This window comes from Solea senegalensis, linkage group LG8 (assembly GCF_019176455.1).
Source record: "Solea senegalensis isolate Sse05_10M linkage group LG8, IFAPA_SoseM_1, whole genome shotgun sequence".
NCBI lineage: Eukaryota > Metazoa > Chordata > Actinopteri > Pleuronectiformes > Soleidae > Solea > Solea senegalensis.
The window spans coordinates 19,908,433-19,927,309 of NC_058028.1; the positions used below are offsets into that span (position 1 = coordinate 19,908,433).

Genomic DNA, 18,877 nt, shown 5'->3' on the forward strand with positions numbered 1-18,877 from the left:
TAGCCTTTGATAGGATTTCTTGTTAACTGAACTGTAGGTACATTGTCTTGAAAAATCTCTTTATATCAGTACAATTGACAATTTCCAAAGATTGGATATTTTTTCCTTCAACATTTCCCAGTCACAAATCTCCTCATATTCTTCACTATTCCAAAAATACATAAATGTTTGTTTGGTTGTTCAACTTGTGAGTCATCTTATAGAGCCTAATATGCCACACCTCATCAGTGGCAGCAGGATATAAATTATTTTTTGAGTGACTAAGAAACAAGGACAAACAACCCATTTGCTATGTAGTGAGAAATCAATACTTCTAAACTGGATTGCACTAGATTTACTATCTATTTTGTGGCTTTATTTCAAGGAGACAAGTATCTTCACCTTGATGATCTAAACAGTTACTTCTAATCAGTCATTGTAAGGCCTAAAAATATCCATGAATATGGATTTCACCATGAAGTGTTGTAGAAAATAACGAAGCAACTTATTTTCCTTAAGCGGGCTGGAAATAAACCACACAATTCCCTGTGAACATTTGTCAGTTTAAAGGTGCTAAATTTTCAAAATCCAAAAACAACTAAGTATGGGGACACATTGTGTCTAGAAATATATTTTGCTGTTGCACAATGCTGTGAAAATTACAGTAAAAATTGCAGCAGAAATGTATGGGATAAATATTTCAGAAATAAAACCAACACTATTTAACAGGAAATGATTTGTAATTTTTGGTGAACCTTACTTTAAAGCCCTAATATTTTCATTCTCTGCACCTCATTCCTTAGTTTGGATTTGTTCAGTGCCTAATCCCTGGATACTACTGCAACAGCAAACTATCAAATGCTTAATTTATCCATATTCATGACACATTAGTGACTCATCTCTCTTTCTGTATTTTTTTGTGGCAAAACAAACTCTAAAATTGCCGCATCCAGGAAAAGAACAATGTTATTTTCACGAAAGAAGAGTTCAAACCATGGCTTATTATTGTCTGCATCTTTTTTTTTATTGTGTAAGGAAATCCTGCATTGTGATGGCCAGAAGGGACAGTAAAACTGCAAAAATTGCTTTTGCATAACTCCATTTGCACATTTATTTATTTATGTTAAATGAAAAAAAATTACCCTAACCCTAACCCTCATCACTGAAATGAGGATCTATAATTTAGTACTTTCTTAAACCATAAGTAAAAGATTATTGTAAGAATTGATCAAATTATCTACTCACCTTTGCCTCTGCCTGCCTTGTTTGCTATATAGAACATGTCAATAGTCAAGCAGAGAGACTGCAAAACATCTACATACATCCATTTTTGAGTACTGGCTCAGACATTAAAAAACTTGTTTTTATATTTAAGCGACTCGTTCATGACGTCCACGCTAACTGTAGATACACTTAGGGACTTGGCATCTCCACTCTAGTAACAGTCAAGCCAGCCGTAGTTGAGTAGAGTACGGATCAGTCTCTTTTGTGGCAGGTAGTACTCGGTCTGTCTGGCTCCATTTGAGAAATAGAGATATCCTGTGGGAGGGAAGACATGTTTTTATGATTATGCACTTAGAGGCAAATTAACTGAAATGGTCTACTTACATATATTAACTTGTTTTCATGGTTAAAAACCTCCTAATCGCTGCAAACGAGCTGATCAAAATATCTCCTCACTGACTCTCTCGTCAGCCTCGCTGTTTCAGACCAAAACCACACCCCCAGAACATGGACTGTGTTGTGATTGGCCAGCCAACGAGAGCTTTCCTACTGTCCTGTGATTGGCCAGGTACCTGGAAGTGACGTAATAGATAGGCCAGCTCTCAGATACACAGCTCCCCCTCTGGCACGGTGGATGCTCTGCATATCAGCAGCTACAACGAGAGTAGTTCTTCTTCTTCTGCGGTTGAATGTACGCAACCGGATGTGCCCGGACTAGTGCCCGCACCAAGAGGCGCTACGGTGGTGAGAGGAGTGGTGAGGATTTCTGATGACGACATCAAATTAAGGAAGTGCCGATCCGCTTCGCAGAGCCCAGGAAAACAATACAACACTATTTTCTCAGCAGTGGCTGAACTGTTGTTCTGAAACTTTAGGGTTTCATAAATGAGGTAATGACGCAGATACACACACACAAATGCAGCATTAATTGGAGCTTCCGGTCGATGTCGCCTTTAAAACAAATAGTTAAGACAGTTTGTATCCTTAAGCTGGATTCGGCCGTGGAGTGTTTAAGCTAAATATTAAATGTGATTTGATTGGCTAGTGCCTGTGCTGAAATATTTTCTTAACATGATTTGACTGTCTAACACTCGAGCTGATGCTTACACTTCTCAACAACATTTCTCAACTTCTGCCACATGTAATGTGACCAAAGTGATGCAATGGATCCATAATACAGTTTAGAGCACTGCACTAAACTCTTTAAAGTGAATGAGAAGAGTGTCAGTTGACGCCTTCGTGTGAATCCAGCATTATAGAAATAGGCAAATTAGCAGTTGCCTTTTTAAACATTATTTCCCATGAGTGTAGCTTTCACTATATTGTGTTTGTGTGTCATTCGATTTTAAAGGTGATTCTGGGCTTGCAATAATTGAATGAAATGAATATCTCTCACCATAATTCTCAAAGGCAGCATCTACTCTGGAGCCAATTCCAGGAATGTCCTGAGTGATATACCGTGGATATCCAGCATCCATTTGTTTTCTGTAGTCATCATAGCTACAAGAGAGAATTGTGAAGCACTTTCAAATGCTCAATAAAAAGTTAGCTCTGTTATTTTTATTTTACACAATACAAGCCAATGGGTAGACACATGCCATGTTAAAATCGAAATAAAAAATGACCATGACCAGCACTCACCTCCAATATCGTTTTTTCACAAATATAAGTGTTTTCCCAGTTGTTGGCACATAAACAGCTGCATCAACCTTTGTAACTGAAGAAGGGAGGCCAAGGGTGGTGATAGACTTTGGATAGCCAGACATTTTTGTATTTGCGTAAGCATGTATGCCCCAGTATTGACGACCTGTAGAGTTTATTATTATTATACAATGCAGATACAGCTTTAGACTTGAATGAGTATAATCAATATACAACAAAATGAACAAAACTCTTTGAAAATTACCTTCAAACAGATACACCGCATCGTTATATGGGACTTCAAAGGCAGCATCGACAGCGTTGATCCCAGGCCATTTTGTACTCACTTTAAAAAAATGTATTCCAGAATAATAACCCTTCCTCCAGTAATATCTAGTGAGAAGTAAAAATTGAACTATAAAAATGTTGCATTCATGTTCCAAATAAATGCACATTTATTATCATAATCTGAGAAGATACCCGCTTTTAAAGAAGTACAGTTCTCCCCTAATGGAGGTAGCAGCATCAAACACCAGCCCACGGCTGCACTGCTCAGCTCGGGGATCGGGCAGAGGGTCTGGTATTTCTATTGGCTCCTCTGGCTCTGGTTCAGGTTCTGGACGACGAGTTGGTGTTGGTCGTCCTGTGGGGACTGATGTTCGACTTCCTGAGGAGGAGGAGGAGTAGAAAAATCAAAATGAGAAACAAACTCTATGATCCTCAAGCATTATATTTTATCAGCCGTTGATGTAAAGGAAACGATTTACAGTATTTGGAAAGATTTAATACCACTAAATAAGTGACTATCAAACATAAAACCTTGGCTCGCTTGCTGTTTGTTATTCACTGACCAGTTGTTTGGTGATTCTAGTAAAGTAATATTTGTAGCTCAAAACTATTATGCCTTTTTTTTCTTACCATAGAGGGCTTGAACCCCACGTCTGTCATCATCAGGAAGTCTGTACCCATCGGTGTTGACGTACTGATAGGTGGGAAACATTAGTGCACGCCTGTCCCTGGAGTGATCCAGGCCCAGAGCGTGGCCAAACTCGTGGGCTGCCACCAACAGCAGATTCACGTCTGAACACAATGCATATTTGAATCATTTATGGCATTTGACAGAGAAAATGAAAACGTCCAATGTTACAGTTTAGCAGCTACAGAGAACTGCACAGATTATACAGATCATACATTTCTTATTGAGTAGAAAGGGGAGTTTCACTCTTATTAAATCATGTGTGGAGGTTTATTTTTTTTTACCTCTATGGTTAAGAGACCAGTTTTCATCATCGTCAAAGTGTGTGTCTCCACCCTGGCCTTGTCCAGGAGAGTTAGCATGAGCCAAGACTCCACCTGCCCCATCAAAAGGGTAAAAGTCCCCATGATCTGCAACAGCAGAAAGAAAAGAAAGAACAGAGATTGTTTTAACCATGCAGTCAAATCTGAGGATATAACTGAAGCAAAAAAAAAAACACACATTTCATTAAGACTCACATCCACCCTTGAAGAGGATCATGATGTCCGCGATGCCACTGTGGATCTGTTTGAAGTCCAGTGGGATGACATTGCTGTAAAGTTGGAAGGCTTTGGTGATGGTTGCATCCACCTGACTCTGGGCCATATCTGGAGTGTACGTGGTGATCCTGTTCAAAGCATAAATCACTCAAGTTATTACAATGATTGTGTCATAGGCACATTTATACACCACATTGTTAACCACAGGAAATACCTGTATGTGATCAGCCTTTTCTGCCATCTGGGTTTACCGTGGAAGTGTCCATATTGGCTGATGTCTGACACGCCGCACCTCGGTGCTTTCATCACCTCCACGGTCTCTTTATTCAAGACGCCAGTCACCTGGTGATCAAAAGGTAATAAAACAGCACAGACTTTAAGGGTTTAACATTAACAGGGCTTTAAAAAATAATTGAATAACTAGATCAGTAATTGACCTTTTAAATGAACCAACATCTATTTGGATCATTGAGTAGTTAGTTTGAATGTGTTTAAATAAAATCAAGTTCTCTGATTTCACTTTCTTAAAAGTCATGTGCGTAAGTATTATAGTGACATCTAATGGTGAAACTCCTCACTTTCCCAAGAGTGTCAAGGAAACTACGGTGGCCTTTGCATACCAGAAAGTATGTTTTCTTCAACAATTGTGTTGAGTTGTCTGTCAGCTGATGAGCTTCTCACCAACATCAATTAAGCTTCAAATTGCCAAATACAGGCTGTGTCACTTTGCCCCAGTTGGCTGCTATAGAAACATAGAATAGAATAGAATAGAATAGAATAGAATAGAAACATGACATGACGTCATTGAAGCACAGTCCCTATTCTAAGGCTACTCAAATGACATGATTTTTATTTCAAAGTGATTAATAAACACTGATAGAAACATACTCACAAGATTCCATTTTTGCCAATAAAATCATCCATAACACCCTGGACAGCTTAAACCCTTTGGTTTGTTGACAGATAAGAGATATTTGAGGATGTGATCATTTTGAGATTTGGAAGCGCTCATCCACATTTTTCAGACATTTCTAACATGTTATGGTCCGTGTGAAAAAATCTATTATTTGAGAAAGTAATCGACAGATAAGTCACTAATGAAAATAATCAATAGTTGCAGCAGTAATTGGTGCATTTTACCATCTACCACCTGATTCAGTTATCAGTCATTTGTCATACTATATTTAGTTTGAAGAGAGGAGAGACTTGCATATTTTATCTTTTTAAACCGCAAAGTTGTCTTTGTTTGAAAGTACACCCAACTGCTTATAAATGACATTATATGTATTTTTTTATGTCTTCATACCTGCTTACTTGCATGAAATGAGTTGTGTTGAGAATGATATTATAAATACTTCAGTTACTGTATTCACCTCCAAGCCAAAGAAAGCCTGCATGGTTTCAAGGTCATGTATGAAGGTGTCATTGACGAGGCTTCTCAGAGTTAAGTTTGTCGTCCCAATATCACCATAGAACCGAGAAAGATATCCCTGATGGAGAGGACACGTCATTTCAGCAAGAGGTCATACTCATATAGGCTGCTACTACACAGTGAACGTGCAGAGCATACAGCACATTACCTGTGCCACGTCTTCATCCTCGGGTGAAACTGTTGGAGCGACAGTAGGAGCCGCCTGACTAAGTGTAAAACAAAGCAGCAACACTATCCAAAAATCAGTGAGAGACATCTTTCCTTTTCTCAGCCACTCTTCTCTTGTAAGAGCAGCCTCAGCAGTCTGAGGTGTGCGTTGTTCTAATAAAAGCTAAGTAGAGCTTTCCAGTCAATAGCAAGATAAGCATATGCCAATAGGAGGGGAGTGAAGACTGGCCCCTCTGATAACACAGTGGGAGGAGATGATGATGATGAAGTGTGTTTTAGCTTTGCTTACTCAAACTTACTAAAAAACAATGCTGGTTGAATAGATCATCTCAATACAGAACACAGCAAAAACCAAACTGAAACATTTCCAAAACCCTGGATTGCAGATAACACTGATAAAAAGAGTTTCCAATACTGTTTGAGTTAAACGGGCAACTGTTCCTTTTAGACATTTCTGTTCATCAACAGTTGTGTTGTGTTCATTTTTGCAATCAAGATAAACACACAGCAGTAAACAGTCTGAGTAAACAGACTTTTGATAATCCTTGATGTACACTGACCACAGTTCACTTTGGTAGGTAAACATGAGCACTCTGTACACACTCACACAATCTTACATGACACACTGATGAGGGATGACTGAAACTCCCTCTCTTTGACATGCCATACTTTTTTCATGAAATTGTAGCGGGAAATGTACACAACGGCTTTTACTCTGCATCGTGTTCCTGACACACGTAGTTGTAGGCTTTGCTGTTGCACATTTGAAGAACCTGTACTGGGCATCTTAACCACAACTCGTTATAATAAAGCTGCCATAAATATTTTCACTGCAAACACTTAAATGCTACTTACATGACTGAGATACTGAGATATTTAAGTATAAAAAAAGCACATTTTATTTGAGTTTAGGACACATCCTGTTTACACACGCTCAGATTTACAAGTAGCTACCACTTCAGGACTGAATAAAGTAAGTAAATAAAGTCCACAATACTGTAATAATGATAAAAAGATACTCTTGGAACTGTGTTTTCAGTCTTTACATTTTTACACACATGATGTGCAATATCATGCCCCAGGGGCTGTCAGACATGTACTTGTTGCTTGTGCTCATCGTACCTGAGGTTCAAACCAGTCGTTATGTCGTTTTTACTTACGATATTACCTTATTGGACTGCTCGGACACAGTGTTGTGTTACATCCTAAGGCATCAAATATAGTTTTACTGATTTACTCCATGAGGTAATGATTTGTTTTACAATTCATTTGCTCTCTTACCAGGTTCCAAAGGCTTACACTGAACTGAACCTTTGCCCCGCTCATGCAAAAATTTACAGAACACCAAATCTGCAGCTGTTTTAATTGAACTGGTCCTTTTCCCTGTATTTCTGACTGAATATGTGTTGTGAATTATTGAAGTGAACAGAAACTGGTGCGCTGTCTTGGCCGCATTGGTCTCCCTCATAAAAGAGACTTCCATTTTTTAACTAAAGATTAAATATTGTTTAACAAACTAGTTATTACATCATTTTGATATGTCTATAATGTCAAATCACTTGCCTCCTGTTTCAAACTGAAACTTATACGACGTGAGAGTTTGTTTTGGGGTTTTTTGGTTCCCTTTGGCTGACATTAAATTGAAATTATGAAATTAATCAAACTTAGGGTACATTTTGTGACATTTTATAGGGAAAATTATTCACAGAATAATCAAGAAAATCACAAGTAGATTGATTAATAAAGAGACGGCTGCAACACTAGATTCATTTGACCCGTACAGCATTGAAACCAAATATGATGCAACAGCTCAATAATTTCACTTCATGGGTATGTTTACTGTGTTTTTTTCAAATGTCAACATGTTTATTTGTATTGCAAAGCACGTTGACCTTTAAAAGGTTTCCTGTAATAAAACTGTCCAGTGAAGAAAACAGTTTTCCCCTGCTCGCCGATGTGCACGGCAGCGTCAACTCGCCTGACGCTAGATGGAGCCAGCACGACTTTTTGTCTTAAGCTGCTGAACCACCCAGTACTTATGACCTAGAAAAACACAACCGTGTCACTGCATTCTGGGATACTATGAAAAACAGCAACATACCACAAGCGCTGCCGAACTCGGTTCGCCTCTTGCATGAACTGCAACACTTAAGTTGCACAAGGCTGTAATTTGTGTGCAACATTGTGCTCTCCTGTAAATCCTGCCTTGTCATGCTGACGAAGCCTAAGTGATGCTTTGCAGACTGCCCATACCAGTGAAGACGTACGCCACGCCTTTGGTAGGGATGTCATAAGCGGCATCGACGTGAGAACCAATGCTGGGTAAATACGTGCTGCTGTGGCCCTCTCTCAGCTGATTCCAGTAGGTCGTCCATGTTGTTCTCATCCACATGTACCTCGATGAATTGAAACGGCAAGTGGGTTCAGTCACAGAGCAATCACATGAGTGGGTCAGCAATCCTGATCATTAAACCAGATCATACCTGTCTTTAAAGAAAACAACATCATTTCCAATCATAGTTGCTGCATCAAAAGAGAAGTTGGGGTCACACTTTGTGGGAATGTGTTGGCTTTTCACGTCTTTGGTGGGTTTACCTGAGAAATAATAGTATGAACAACACTCATACTCTCTGGGTCAGTTTAAGAGCAGGAAATAACTTAACATTTGAAATGTCTTCCTCAACATACAGTGTTTGGATCGCGTGCACATCATCCATGGATAGAGCGTACTGCGTACTGCTGTGATACCTGTAGTTGGGGTACATGACAGCAGAGGGGTCCATGGAGTGAGTCAAACCCAGGGAGTGACCGAGTTCATGAGCTGCCACAGCAAACAGGCTGTAACCTGAAACACAACAACAAACATCCTGTCTGTGCATTTAAAAGAGGAAATGAGCAAAGATTTGCACTGACCACTGTTGCCACACTTCTGCCTGTGGGATTGAAATCCTCACCTGTGCCTCTGGCCACACCCTCATCAGGGATATCATACCAGGTGCTTTCTATGTCAAAGGCACGTGTTACACCTGCTGTGAAATCACTGTGTGTGGATTGTGGCAAGAAGTGTCAACACAGGGCCATGCAACATCTTTCCACCAACTATTTTACACCAGAAAAAAAGGATTATGCTGTTTCGACAATCTGCAATAGATTTTCTCAATACAGCTATTTAGTTTAGCAGCATTGTGTTGAAATTGACCCACAGTAAAATATTTTGATTGATTCAAGGAACTTTTAATAGTAAGGTCAAGACCTTACAATAAGTGTTTAGCCTTCTATATTCAGTGCAAGAGCTTAAAGCTTTGCAATAGAAAGACAATGTGCACTATGAAGAAATCTACACTGCACTATTGAGGGCACTGTGTGATTCTGAATGGCATTTTATATATTATTTATATGTCTATTTAGAGTATTTAACATATTAGGTGTCACTGTTTATTACTGTGTGTATTTTACAGTGTGTTTTTGTGTTCACACCCTGAAACAACAATCTGGCACATTCACACGTGAATCCTCATCAATGTGCACGGCCCCTATTTGCAAAAGGGATAAAACTAATAATCTATTGAGTTTTTTTTTTTTGAATGAAGCATGAAATGAAGCTCACACGTTGCGGTGACATCCATAGCTTAGGGTCACCTTTTGTTACTTTCGTACTGCATTTTCTGTGGAAATGCTCACACACAGGGTTTGACTGACAAACCTTGCCTGCCTGTCGTCCACGTTTCATCTTCATCAAAGTGCACGTCCCCTCCTATGCCCTCTCCAGACTGAAAGGCGTGAGCCAGCACACCCCCGGACCCATCAAAGGGAAAGAAATCCCCATGAGCTGCAAAAGACAGAGGGACTGAGTCAGGGTTTATAGGAAAATCATCATCAAAAATACTGTATCATCGATCTCTCTACATTTTTGTGTATTTTAAACAGTGCCATAGAGGGACAGATGTGGTTTACACGTTTACTTCTGCGGGCGAAGGAAAAGACTATATCGGATTTTCCATGGTGGACTCTGATGAACCTCAGAGGTGCTGCTGCATCACTCCACATCTTCAGAGCAGCACAAAGGGACTTTTCTACCTCCTCTCGTCTCAAGTCTGGTGTGTATTTGGCGATCCTACAGTAATAAAACAAGGTCAACAGTATGTGGAAACAATCCAACTAAATATTATCTGCTGGCAAAAAAAAATTAAATGAATTCAACAGTTTTATGTTCCTAGAACATATAAAACATCTTACATGTATGTGATGGTATTGTTCCTCCATTTAGGCTTTTCGGGGTAAAAGGTGAAGTTTTCTACATCTGGGACACCACACCTCGGCTTCCTCATCACATCCAGGGTGTGAGGGTCCAGGTGGCCCGTTTCTCTCAGACCAAAGAAGCTCTGCATTTGTCTGATCTTCTCCTCTGTGGTCGAAGTGGACCTGATGAGTCTCTGTCTGCTTCTCGGGATCAGGTTATAAAACCTCTTCAGGTAGCCCTGTTATTAAAGGACAATCAGTCAAGGCCATGTCTGAGGTGTCTGATGTCATTTTGACTGAGGGTACTCTGGCTCCCTCCCTCAGTTCAGAAACAGGATAAGTTGAGCACTCTGTACTGTTCGTCGATGTGAATGTAAGAATGACTGGTTGTCTTTATGTTGCCTCAGTGATGGACTGGCGACCAGTCCCAGGTGTAACCTGCCTTATTATTAGGGATCACTAAACACAAACAGCAGGTGTCGTTTCGTAAGTGTTTTCTTTTTTTTCGTATACGTGACAAACGTTTTACTGAATCTGAATTCCTTCCATTAAAATTAGGTGATAATCATAATCTTAAATCATAATAACATAATAACCAATTCTAATAGTTTTGAATTGATGTTTTGATTTGAATATAACAGTCTTTCGTCTGTTAAGACAGCCGTCTATGCACAAACCTCAGCCAGCTCCACGTCCTCAGGCCTCGGCTGCTGATCCCGATCAATGGCTACAGTCCATGAGATTTCCACAAACACCAGAGAAGCTAAAACAGGTTTCCACAACTGGAGCAACATCATGTTTCAAGTGTACATTTCAGCCGGCTCCATATGTTTTATATGGGAGCATTCTGGGGGAGGGGGGGGTTGTTGACGGGCAATTGTATATCCCTAAAGCGAACAATCCTGGTATTTAGAGCTGTGTCTATACCTGCTTCAATTTTCTGGAGGTTTTGTGGTTAAAACCTCACAAATAAAAATGTCTACATACTATGTCTGGGCTTTCAGTATGTAATGATGTGTGTTGTAAATTCTCAGAGCTTTTTATTGTACATGGAAATACCACAAGCGCGCACACACACACACATATGTTCGGTCTACATCTTGGTGTTTTATTATTGTGACAAAATGTGGCCACTGATGAATGAAAATCACTCAAAACTGAACTGTGTTTATTGTCTGTTCTGTGTCACAGCTATTTCAACATCCAAGCCACGAGTTTGCTTTCTCAACTCCGACGACAGCTTTTCCAGTGTAGTCATATTTGTAGACTTGTGGTCCAACAAAGAAGTAGATGAAATCTGTGATGAAGAGAAATCACACTTTCAAGGAGCAAACAAAGCGATTTAAATATATATATATATATTTTTTTTAACATATCCTCTGTCTAGAATGTTCCTGCTGTTTGTTGTTGATGATAATAATAAAGACGATGAGCATCTCTCTCTCTCTCTCAAATATTCACTGTTGCTTGCAGTTAAAATTACAGTATATGAAGTACTGTAATTCGTAAATTATACAGCTTAAATCATAGAGGGGAACAGTGTGTTCTGTAAAAACTTAACTGTGCAGAGCTGATTAAAAAAAGCAATGCAATCTGCAAAAGCCCTTCAAGCTACAGACAGAAATATACTATCTGCTAAACATAAATAGATTACTGCACTTTTCATATCACCCACTGGGTTTAGTTTTAAGAGAGTTTGCAATGCAACAAGTGTATAATACAAATACACATGTAGCCTAAATCAGTTCAAAAGTATACATTATGATGGAACAAAGATTATACTTACCATCTTTATGAAGCGCTGCATTTATTGTTGAGTTAACTCCTGGAAAATCCTCGCTTATATACTTTGGGTAACCAAAATCCATAACCCTTCGGTTCTCATTGTAACTGGAAATAGAAAAAACAAAAATCGTAATCATCTGTCTGTTCTATACTAAAGGGCAAAACATTTGAGTGAGGGGTATAATTGACAGAGCAAATGTTGGCCTTGTGAAAGGACTGGGTCTAAGTTCCAAGTGTATATGAGTCACGTGGGTGACGTGAAACTATACAATCTATTCACCTCCAGTAAATATCGTGCATGAAGAAGAGAGTCCGTCCTGTTTTTACAATGTGCACAGCAGCATCAACGTCCTGCACCCAGGCTGGAAATCCAAAGTGGTTGAGTGCTCGAGGTTTTCCCCTCATCTGCGAGCCTTTCACTGTCCAGAACATGGATTCTGTCAAAGGATAAATATACAGACTGTTGGAAAGTTGGGTATTATTTTGAATGTTCACTTGATGTTTGCAGGGCCGTGACTGTTTTGATGGCTGTCGAATTTAATCTATCATCGAATCAAGAATAAAATGGTAAGTTGTGGGACAAATGGTGAATTTGACATTGAATCCAAAATTGGGATGAGATTTATTCATGAGGACAGAGTGAAATCAATAATGAGTGTCGCAGTTCATTTGCAGCAACAAAGTAAAAGATAAGTTACCGTGAATCAGATAAGCCGTGGATCTGCGAGGGACCCAGAAGGCTGCATCGATGCTTGTTTCAATCTTGGGCATAAAGTTGGTGATGGGACCCTCTTTGATGTCATACTGTTCATTATGTTTAATCCAGAGATATCTTGTGGGGGGGAAGCAAATATGGTTATAATAAAAGTTACATTCTGATTATTGTGTTTGCAAATGAACTTTGTGTCAGAAACTCATAACAGTCTGTTCATTTCCAGTATAGTTACGCTGAGCTACAACCATAGCTTAACTTTTAACTGTCTCTGTCCCAGTAAGCACGAGAGGGGTGAAGTGATATGCCCCCTTATAGTTTATTAGGATTAGACATTTTACATCACAGACCAAAAGCTGGCACTTAATTGTCATGTTCAGTGCCATTCTGTCTTTCTACCATCCATTAACTTCAAAATATGTTACGAGGCCAGTTTGGCTCACGTTTAACATGTGCACACGGTAATAATTTGTCTTTGAACCACATTATCTAGTCCAAATTTGAGTGATTTCAGAGTGACATTTACATTTGAAGTGTTTTGCATTATTATTTTCTACAGTGTAGATTGATATTGAAGACATTAGAACTGACCGGCCACACGGTTGGTGTAGTGGTTAGCACTCTTGCCTTTGCAGCAAGATGACCTGGGTTTGAACCCCGGTTGGAACAAGGGCCTTTCTGCATGGAGTTTGCATGTGCTCCCTGTGTTTGTGTGGGTTTTCTCTGCGTTCTGCGGCTTTCTCCCACAGTCCACACACATGCAATATGGGGATTAGGTAAATTGGTCACTCTAAAATTGACCCGAGTTGAGAGAGTGAAGCAGCACTATGCATCGCTCTCCCTCTTGGTCAAACCGCCCTTATATAGCCTGGAGGTGTGTTTGTCATTCTCCTGTTGAAAAAAGAAATGATGGTCCCACTAAGATGGGATGGCATGTTGCTGCACATCACATCTTCTCGTCCATGCTTCACAGACAGCAGCACATATGTCTTAATGTCTCAAAAAGACATAGGAGGTGGAACCAAAAATCTCAAATCTAGACTCATTAGACCAAGGTACAGATTTCCACTGGTCTGAATCCTTGTATTTCCTGGCCCAGCAGGCTTCTTCTTCTTCTTCTTTGTGTGGTCCTTGGTGGTGGCTTCTACAGCATTAGGACCATGAAGATGTGATCTCCTCAGGACAGTTATTGTTGAGATTAGTCCGCCACCTACATGAATTCTATTCTATATGAAGTATGCATGGGCTTTAATCTGAGATGATTTCTTAGGCTGGTTACTCTAATAAACTGAGGTAATTGTTGGTCGTCCTGTACTGGGAAGTCTGGTTCATCATAGCACTTTATGGTTTTTGCAACCACACTTAAGATTACAGAAGTTCTTGACAATTATTTTGGTTTGACTGACATTTATGTTTAAAGTATGGGCAAACCTTTGTTTCTCTTTACTTAGCTGAGTGGTTCTTACCATAATATGGGTTAGAAGACCAGTCAAATAGTGTTATTCACTATCTAGAGCTGTGTAACAACCCTCTTGACAAGGAACACCTGTCAATTGAAAACCTTTGACCTTTGACTGTTACTGTATTTTAATAGTCAAACTAACAAATTGATACAAAAAGAGAAATTCAGCAGTCTTCATTTTCTATAAATAAAATGAATGTACTGAATATTCTTCTTGGCATTGAAATGTCAAAGTCACGCAGTTACCTCTCTCTGAAAAAGAATGTGGCGTCCCCAAGAGTGAACACTGCATCAAAGGTCAAATCAGAAGCGCATCTGTTCTGCAGGAGTCGAGGGAACAGGGATCCTGACATCCAGGGGTTATATTGAGAACTCCAGCCATACCTTGGAAAGAAATTTGGACGACTTCCAGCTCGTCCTACAGCACACAGTTATGCATCAGGCTCCACTTATGCACAAGATAGGAGTAAAACATGCAGCTGCCCCAGTATTCAGGTTTAATATACTGTATATCAGTCGATAGATGAATCAAAAGTTTTTTTTACTGTAAAGTGCGTTGATATTTGCTACATCTTCTCTAGATAACAGGTTGACTGGATGGGAGGATTTGTATGTCGGATACATCAGTGAGTGTGGGTTTCTGGAGTGCTTCAGGCCCAAAGCGTGGCCAAATTCATGTGCCGCCACCACAAGCAGATTATAACCTGCAATTGCTCAAGAAGAAAAATGCAAGGAAAATTGCAGTCAAATGAACATCTGCACAGTTGTGTTAGTGTGATTCAGATTGAGTTCCGCACCTGTTTTTCCTGCTGTCCAGTGCTCGTCATCGTCAAAGTGTGTGTCACCACCGACACCCAACCCCGGACCAAAAGCATGAGCCAGTGTGCCTCTGGGCCCATCAAATGGATACAGGTCGCCGTGTTCTTAACAATATGGGCCGGGCCAAATGTGAAACACAAACCACAGAGAAAACCGTTTTATTTCATGCCACTGGAAAATTACAGCCCTCTGTTCACCTCATCTAAATGAGTCCTCGCTGCATGTTGACGCTGCCCCAGTTTGCAGCTAAATGCTACTGTCATCCTCCATGTGCATGTCACACTCTCCCTCTACTGCATGTCTTTATTTCTGTGTGCGTGATTTTAACCTTACAACGTAGCATCGAGCGTCTTTCACCACCACCAGTTTGTTATTAAACTAAAGATAAACCCACCATTGGACACAAACTCGACCATGATGTCAGCATTACGGTTGTGTGACCTGATAAACGTCAGGCCGCTGGCTCTGGCCCAAACGCTGAAAGCTGACTCAACCAGAGAGTCCACAGTGCTGCGAGGCAAATCCCTGGTGTACCTGCCAATGCTGCAAAGTGTACATCATATACTGTTTATGAATGAACATGACTCGATTTGAATTTCAAAAACAGCGTTGTTTCTTATATTTTCTCTGTAATTGTGCGTTTGTTCTATACACATATTCCCGTGGACATCAATCTGAAATAGCTCTGGTGAATTGACAGTGTTACATAAGTTCAAGGGTGCATGGAGAATCTGGCACTCCCACAATCCCATAATAACATTCAGAGGCAGGACTCCAAAACCCAAAATCTGTCAACTATCATGTTTTGTGACAGTAGCTGTTCCATATTCCTGTCAAAGTTTGAATTGCCCACTTGTTCGAATGCTTACCCACATACTTGGTGGGTGCTGCATTTTAGGACCTTTTTCTTTTTGTTTCGCAAGTTGAGTCTAGGTCATGCATGCCTTTGTCTTACATAAACATAATTAAGTTGCCCTTAAGCAGTACAGGTTGTATCATCTCAGTCATTAAACATCACTTGAAGGCCACACTGGTACCTGTAAGTGAGGACATTCTTGTTCCATCGTGTTGCCTGAATGTGGCTGTACTCCTCCACGTCTGGAACGCCACATCGAGGGCTCCTCATCACCTCCAGCGTGTCTGCGTCCAGCTCACCTGTTACATTAATCCCAAAGAAGATCTGCATGTCTTTCACTTTGGAGGTGAATGTGGGCTCACTCCGCTTCATGCGGACGAAAGGCTCTTTTTGCAGGTTGTAATAGTGCTGAAGGTATTCCTGCGAGCAAATTAAAAGGCCTCATCAGATTTGTACTTCCAGGTGAATAAACTGGCCCTTGCACTACTCAATTAATGTTGTTTTGCTCCATATTTATGATATGTAATAGAAGAAATCATCTGACATCCATCTGGTTGCACATTATTTTCATGCATATTTTCTGCATAAACGTACTAATCTGCAGAGTCAACACATTCGCGGCTGCCTTCTCTAATTGCGTCAGAAAGATCTCTTCACAGCAGTTAACTGAACAAAATCATAACATGCTCAAGTGGTAAATATTTCCCATGCTGGTTGTCAACAATTCCTTACATATTAAGGATTCAGAAAGAATAAATAAATGCAGCAAACTCATGCGGTAATACAGCTTCGAAGATCAGAGGGCAGTGTAGTGACTTACCTCCACCCCTGCCCACACTAAAACAGAAATTAATAAAAACAATAACTCAGCATCCCAAGCAATGATCCATGCAGTGTTGTTAAGTCCACAGTAAAATGTTTCTGCAACTGCATGTGATGGGACCTGAACAAGAGATGTAACACGCTCAATCTCAAATATTCGTCATGCAATTATGCACTTACTGTGGCCAGCTTCAGGTCAGCCTGTGGTTCTGTGGAGGGAGAGCTCGCGACCTCCGGAATAACTGTGGGTGCCGTGAAACATGGACGGGGCAGCAGAAAGACCAAGACGCAGCAGGGGAGCAGCATGACATGCATTTCACAGACTCGGCACTATGGATTACAGTGCGCCGGTTCGAACACAGGGAGAGGGCAGTTCTTGTTAATGAGAAAGCCTTTTAAATGGCTATTGTGACTCATGCCACTTGCAAATCCAAGGAAAGCCTCAGACAGTGCTATGGAATTAGGGAGGGGTTTGCAGACAGCCAAGGACAGCGAAGAAAAAATAAAAACAACAAAATGTCATTTGGACAGTTCTGTGACATGCTTACTGAAGTGGTAGTGCAAGTCTTTACATGGCATCATCAAAGTCAAGACAGTGACTGAAAACATAAAGAAGTCAAATCTACTGCTCAAAAAGCCCAGTCATTCAGCAGTTCTTCTTGTCTCTGCCCACCCCTGCGCTCCTGGTGTAGACACACAAACGCTCCCTCAGTCAGGTCTGCTAGTATTGCTTGACAGAGCCTGTTTTCAGATGAAGGACTTGGGGAACAAATAATGTTAAAACGTTTCTGTTCACAAAGACCAAAAAGAGCCAGACAAATGACATCACTTACACTCTGCAACTGTACGTTCAAAGCAGATTTTGATATGAACTCAAATTGTTTTGATGATGGTAAACAATAGGACACAGACTTTTTGGGTAGCATGACTGCAAAGTGCTGGTTCACAGACAATACCAAAATATACACACAATGGAAAACAACAGGAGACAAGGCACGTAAACCTGCCAATATTTACATGATTTAAAAACAGCAGCTCTGATATTCAGTTAACGATGTGCTTGGAATTTCTACAGGGAACTAAACTTAACTCCCTTGAGCAACACAAAAAGCAAGGTGGAACTTCTCAGTCCCACGCATTTTGCAGGCTCTCCCAAAATAACCCCATTAAATCCATTCTTGCCCATTTTAGCAAACACATGCGGGACCTTTCGATGAGAGAAGCTGAAATTTAAGGGGTGGATTTAAGGCCTTCGAAAAAGAAAATGGCCTTCAGCCAGGGTACTCAGACTGGCTTGGGTGGTGCTGCTGCGGTCCATTCAAGCTACAATTACAGTTGATTGGTCATTGTGGTGCTTTACAGGCACAACAGCATTCCTCTGTGGGACAACATGAGCTGACTTTTCCAGAGTGTGGAGTTGTTCTGCAGACATTCTAAAGGGACTTGTGTCAGCCCGGTTTTATGGTCTGAGTACAGCCGAGGTGATGAAATCATTTTAAAAGCAGGGCTGATGACCGAGAGTTCGGTTTAGGGGAGAGACCAAGAACATCAGTATTTTCTAAACACACAGTTTGACACTGGAGCGATGACCACTGATGCGACACACCAGAACAAGCAGCTGAGATGATCAATATCTGACTGTGAGAACAAAATCTCTCTAATGTCAAGGTTTGAAAAGCTATGGTTTTCTACATAATGTTGTTCTTTAAGTCACTGAACATCTTTGGAGGAAAGTGTTGAGTCAGACTCAGAATAATAACTACTGCAGGACACATCAGATTATTACAGTACAGTAAATATGCAAAACCACTTCATCGTGACTTTAAGAAAAAAAAAAAAACATTTCTAATCAGTAAATAGCTATGTAGTTAACTCAGGGGAAGTGCTTTACTTCTAACAAACCCAACACATACTTTTTTATTTCATGACACAGACACACAGCAAGCTCAGTAGATGCTGCTTTTATTATTTTTAAATCTCCCCTTAAATCTCAACCCTAATTCAAAAGAATAACTAAAAACATTTTCGGAAAACCAATAGAATTTGCTTTATCCTTCAGGGCAAGTCTGACATTGATTACACCAGAGAGACAGTTAAGTCCTCTGCTGCCCTCCTGTGGCATATCTACAGAACATGTAGTTTTTAAACGCTGCAAAATGGGTCTGAACTAATGTCAAAGCACTCACTGTGGATTTAATTTTGGCAGATGTGGCAGCACTGCTT

General features: G+C 40.3%; 3 protein-coding genes across 3 annotated transcripts; all 3 read right to left on the reverse strand.

The window, feature by feature from the left end:
• Window positions 1-978: 978 nt before the first annotated feature.
• Window positions 979-6,172, reverse strand: LOC122773071 (collagenase 3-like). The gene is made up of 11 exons (XM_044031460.1): window positions 5,940-6,172; window positions 5,733-5,849; window positions 4,574-4,701; window positions 4,339-4,487; window positions 4,105-4,230; window positions 3,763-3,924; window positions 3,325-3,511; window positions 3,110-3,237; window positions 2,845-3,010; window positions 2,600-2,703; window positions 979-1,518 (listed from the first exon to the last, which is right to left on the reverse strand). Exons 1-11 carry the CDS (start codon window positions 6,045-6,047, stop codon window positions 1,415-1,417), a joined length of 1,479 nt encoding a protein of 492 aa, XP_043887395.1. The 5' UTR covers window positions 6,048-6,172; the 3' UTR covers window positions 979-1,414.
• A 1,653-nt stretch (window positions 6,173-7,825) lies between these two features.
• LOC122773570 (matrilysin-like) lies at window positions 7,826-10,995 on the reverse strand. Its single transcript, XM_044032336.1, has 10 exons — window positions 10,876-10,995; window positions 10,196-10,437; window positions 9,922-10,073; window positions 9,663-9,788; window positions 8,952-8,957; window positions 8,644-8,804; window positions 8,443-8,579; window positions 8,213-8,355; window positions 8,061-8,106; window positions 7,826-7,976 (listed from the first exon to the last, which is right to left on the reverse strand). Exons 1-10 carry the CDS (start codon window positions 10,993-10,995, stop codon window positions 7,826-7,828), a joined length of 1,284 nt encoding a protein of 427 aa, XP_043888271.1.
• Window positions 10,996-11,292: 297 nt separating this feature from the next.
• On the reverse strand, window positions 11,293-16,969 carry mmp20b (matrix metallopeptidase 20b (enamelysin)). The gene is made up of 10 exons (XM_044031461.1): window positions 16,835-16,969; window positions 16,014-16,252; window positions 15,371-15,519; window positions 14,955-15,080; window positions 14,703-14,861; window positions 14,404-14,575; window positions 12,682-12,815; window positions 12,264-12,420; window positions 11,985-12,088; window positions 11,293-11,495 (listed from the first exon to the last, which is right to left on the reverse strand). The coding sequence occupies exons 1-10, from the start codon at window positions 16,967-16,969 to the stop codon at window positions 11,395-11,397; spliced, it is 1,476 nt and encodes a 491-aa protein (XP_043887396.1). The 3' UTR covers window positions 11,293-11,394.
• Window positions 16,970-18,877: the final 1,908 nt, after the last annotated feature.

Excerpts from the sequence above, each read along its gene's own strand:
- LOC122773071 (XM_044031460.1), bottom strand. The coding sequence starts at position 6,047 with ATGTCTCTCACTGATTTTTGGATAGTGTTGCTGCTTTGTTTTACACTT. Across the intron at positions 4,702-5,732 it reads AGGCTTTCTTTGGCTTGGAG|GTGACTGGCGTCTTGAATAA; the intron begins GTGAATACAGTA and ends TTTGATCACCAG. Across the intron at positions 4,231-4,338 it reads GATCCTCTTCAAGGGTGGAT|ATCATGGGGACTTTTACCCT; the intron begins GTGAGTCTTAAT and ends CTGCTGTTGCAG.
- LOC122773570 (XM_044032336.1), bottom strand. The coding sequence starts at position 10,995 with ATGATGTTGCTCCAGTTGTGGAAACCTGTTTTAGCTTCTCTGGTGTTT. Across the intron at positions 10,074-10,195 it reads AACAATACCATCACATACAT|GATCGCCAAATACACACCAG; the intron begins GTAAGATGTTTT and ends TTATTACTGTAG. Across the intron at positions 8,580-8,643 it reads ACGCGATCCAAACACTGTAT|TGTTGTTCATACTATTATTT; the intron begins GTTGAGGAAGAC and ends AGAGAGTATGAG.
- mmp20b (XM_044031461.1), bottom strand. The coding sequence starts at position 16,969 with ATGCATGTCATGCTGCTCCCCTGCTGCGTCTTGGTCTTTCTGCTGCCC. Across the intron at positions 12,421-12,681 it reads CACGGCTTATCTGATTCACG|AATCCATGTTCTGGACAGTG; the intron begins GTAACTTATCTT and ends ATCCTTTGACAG. Across the intron at positions 12,089-12,263 it reads ATGCACGATATTTACTGGAG|TTACAATGAGAACCGAAGGG; the intron begins GTGAATAGATTG and ends TTCTATTTCCAG.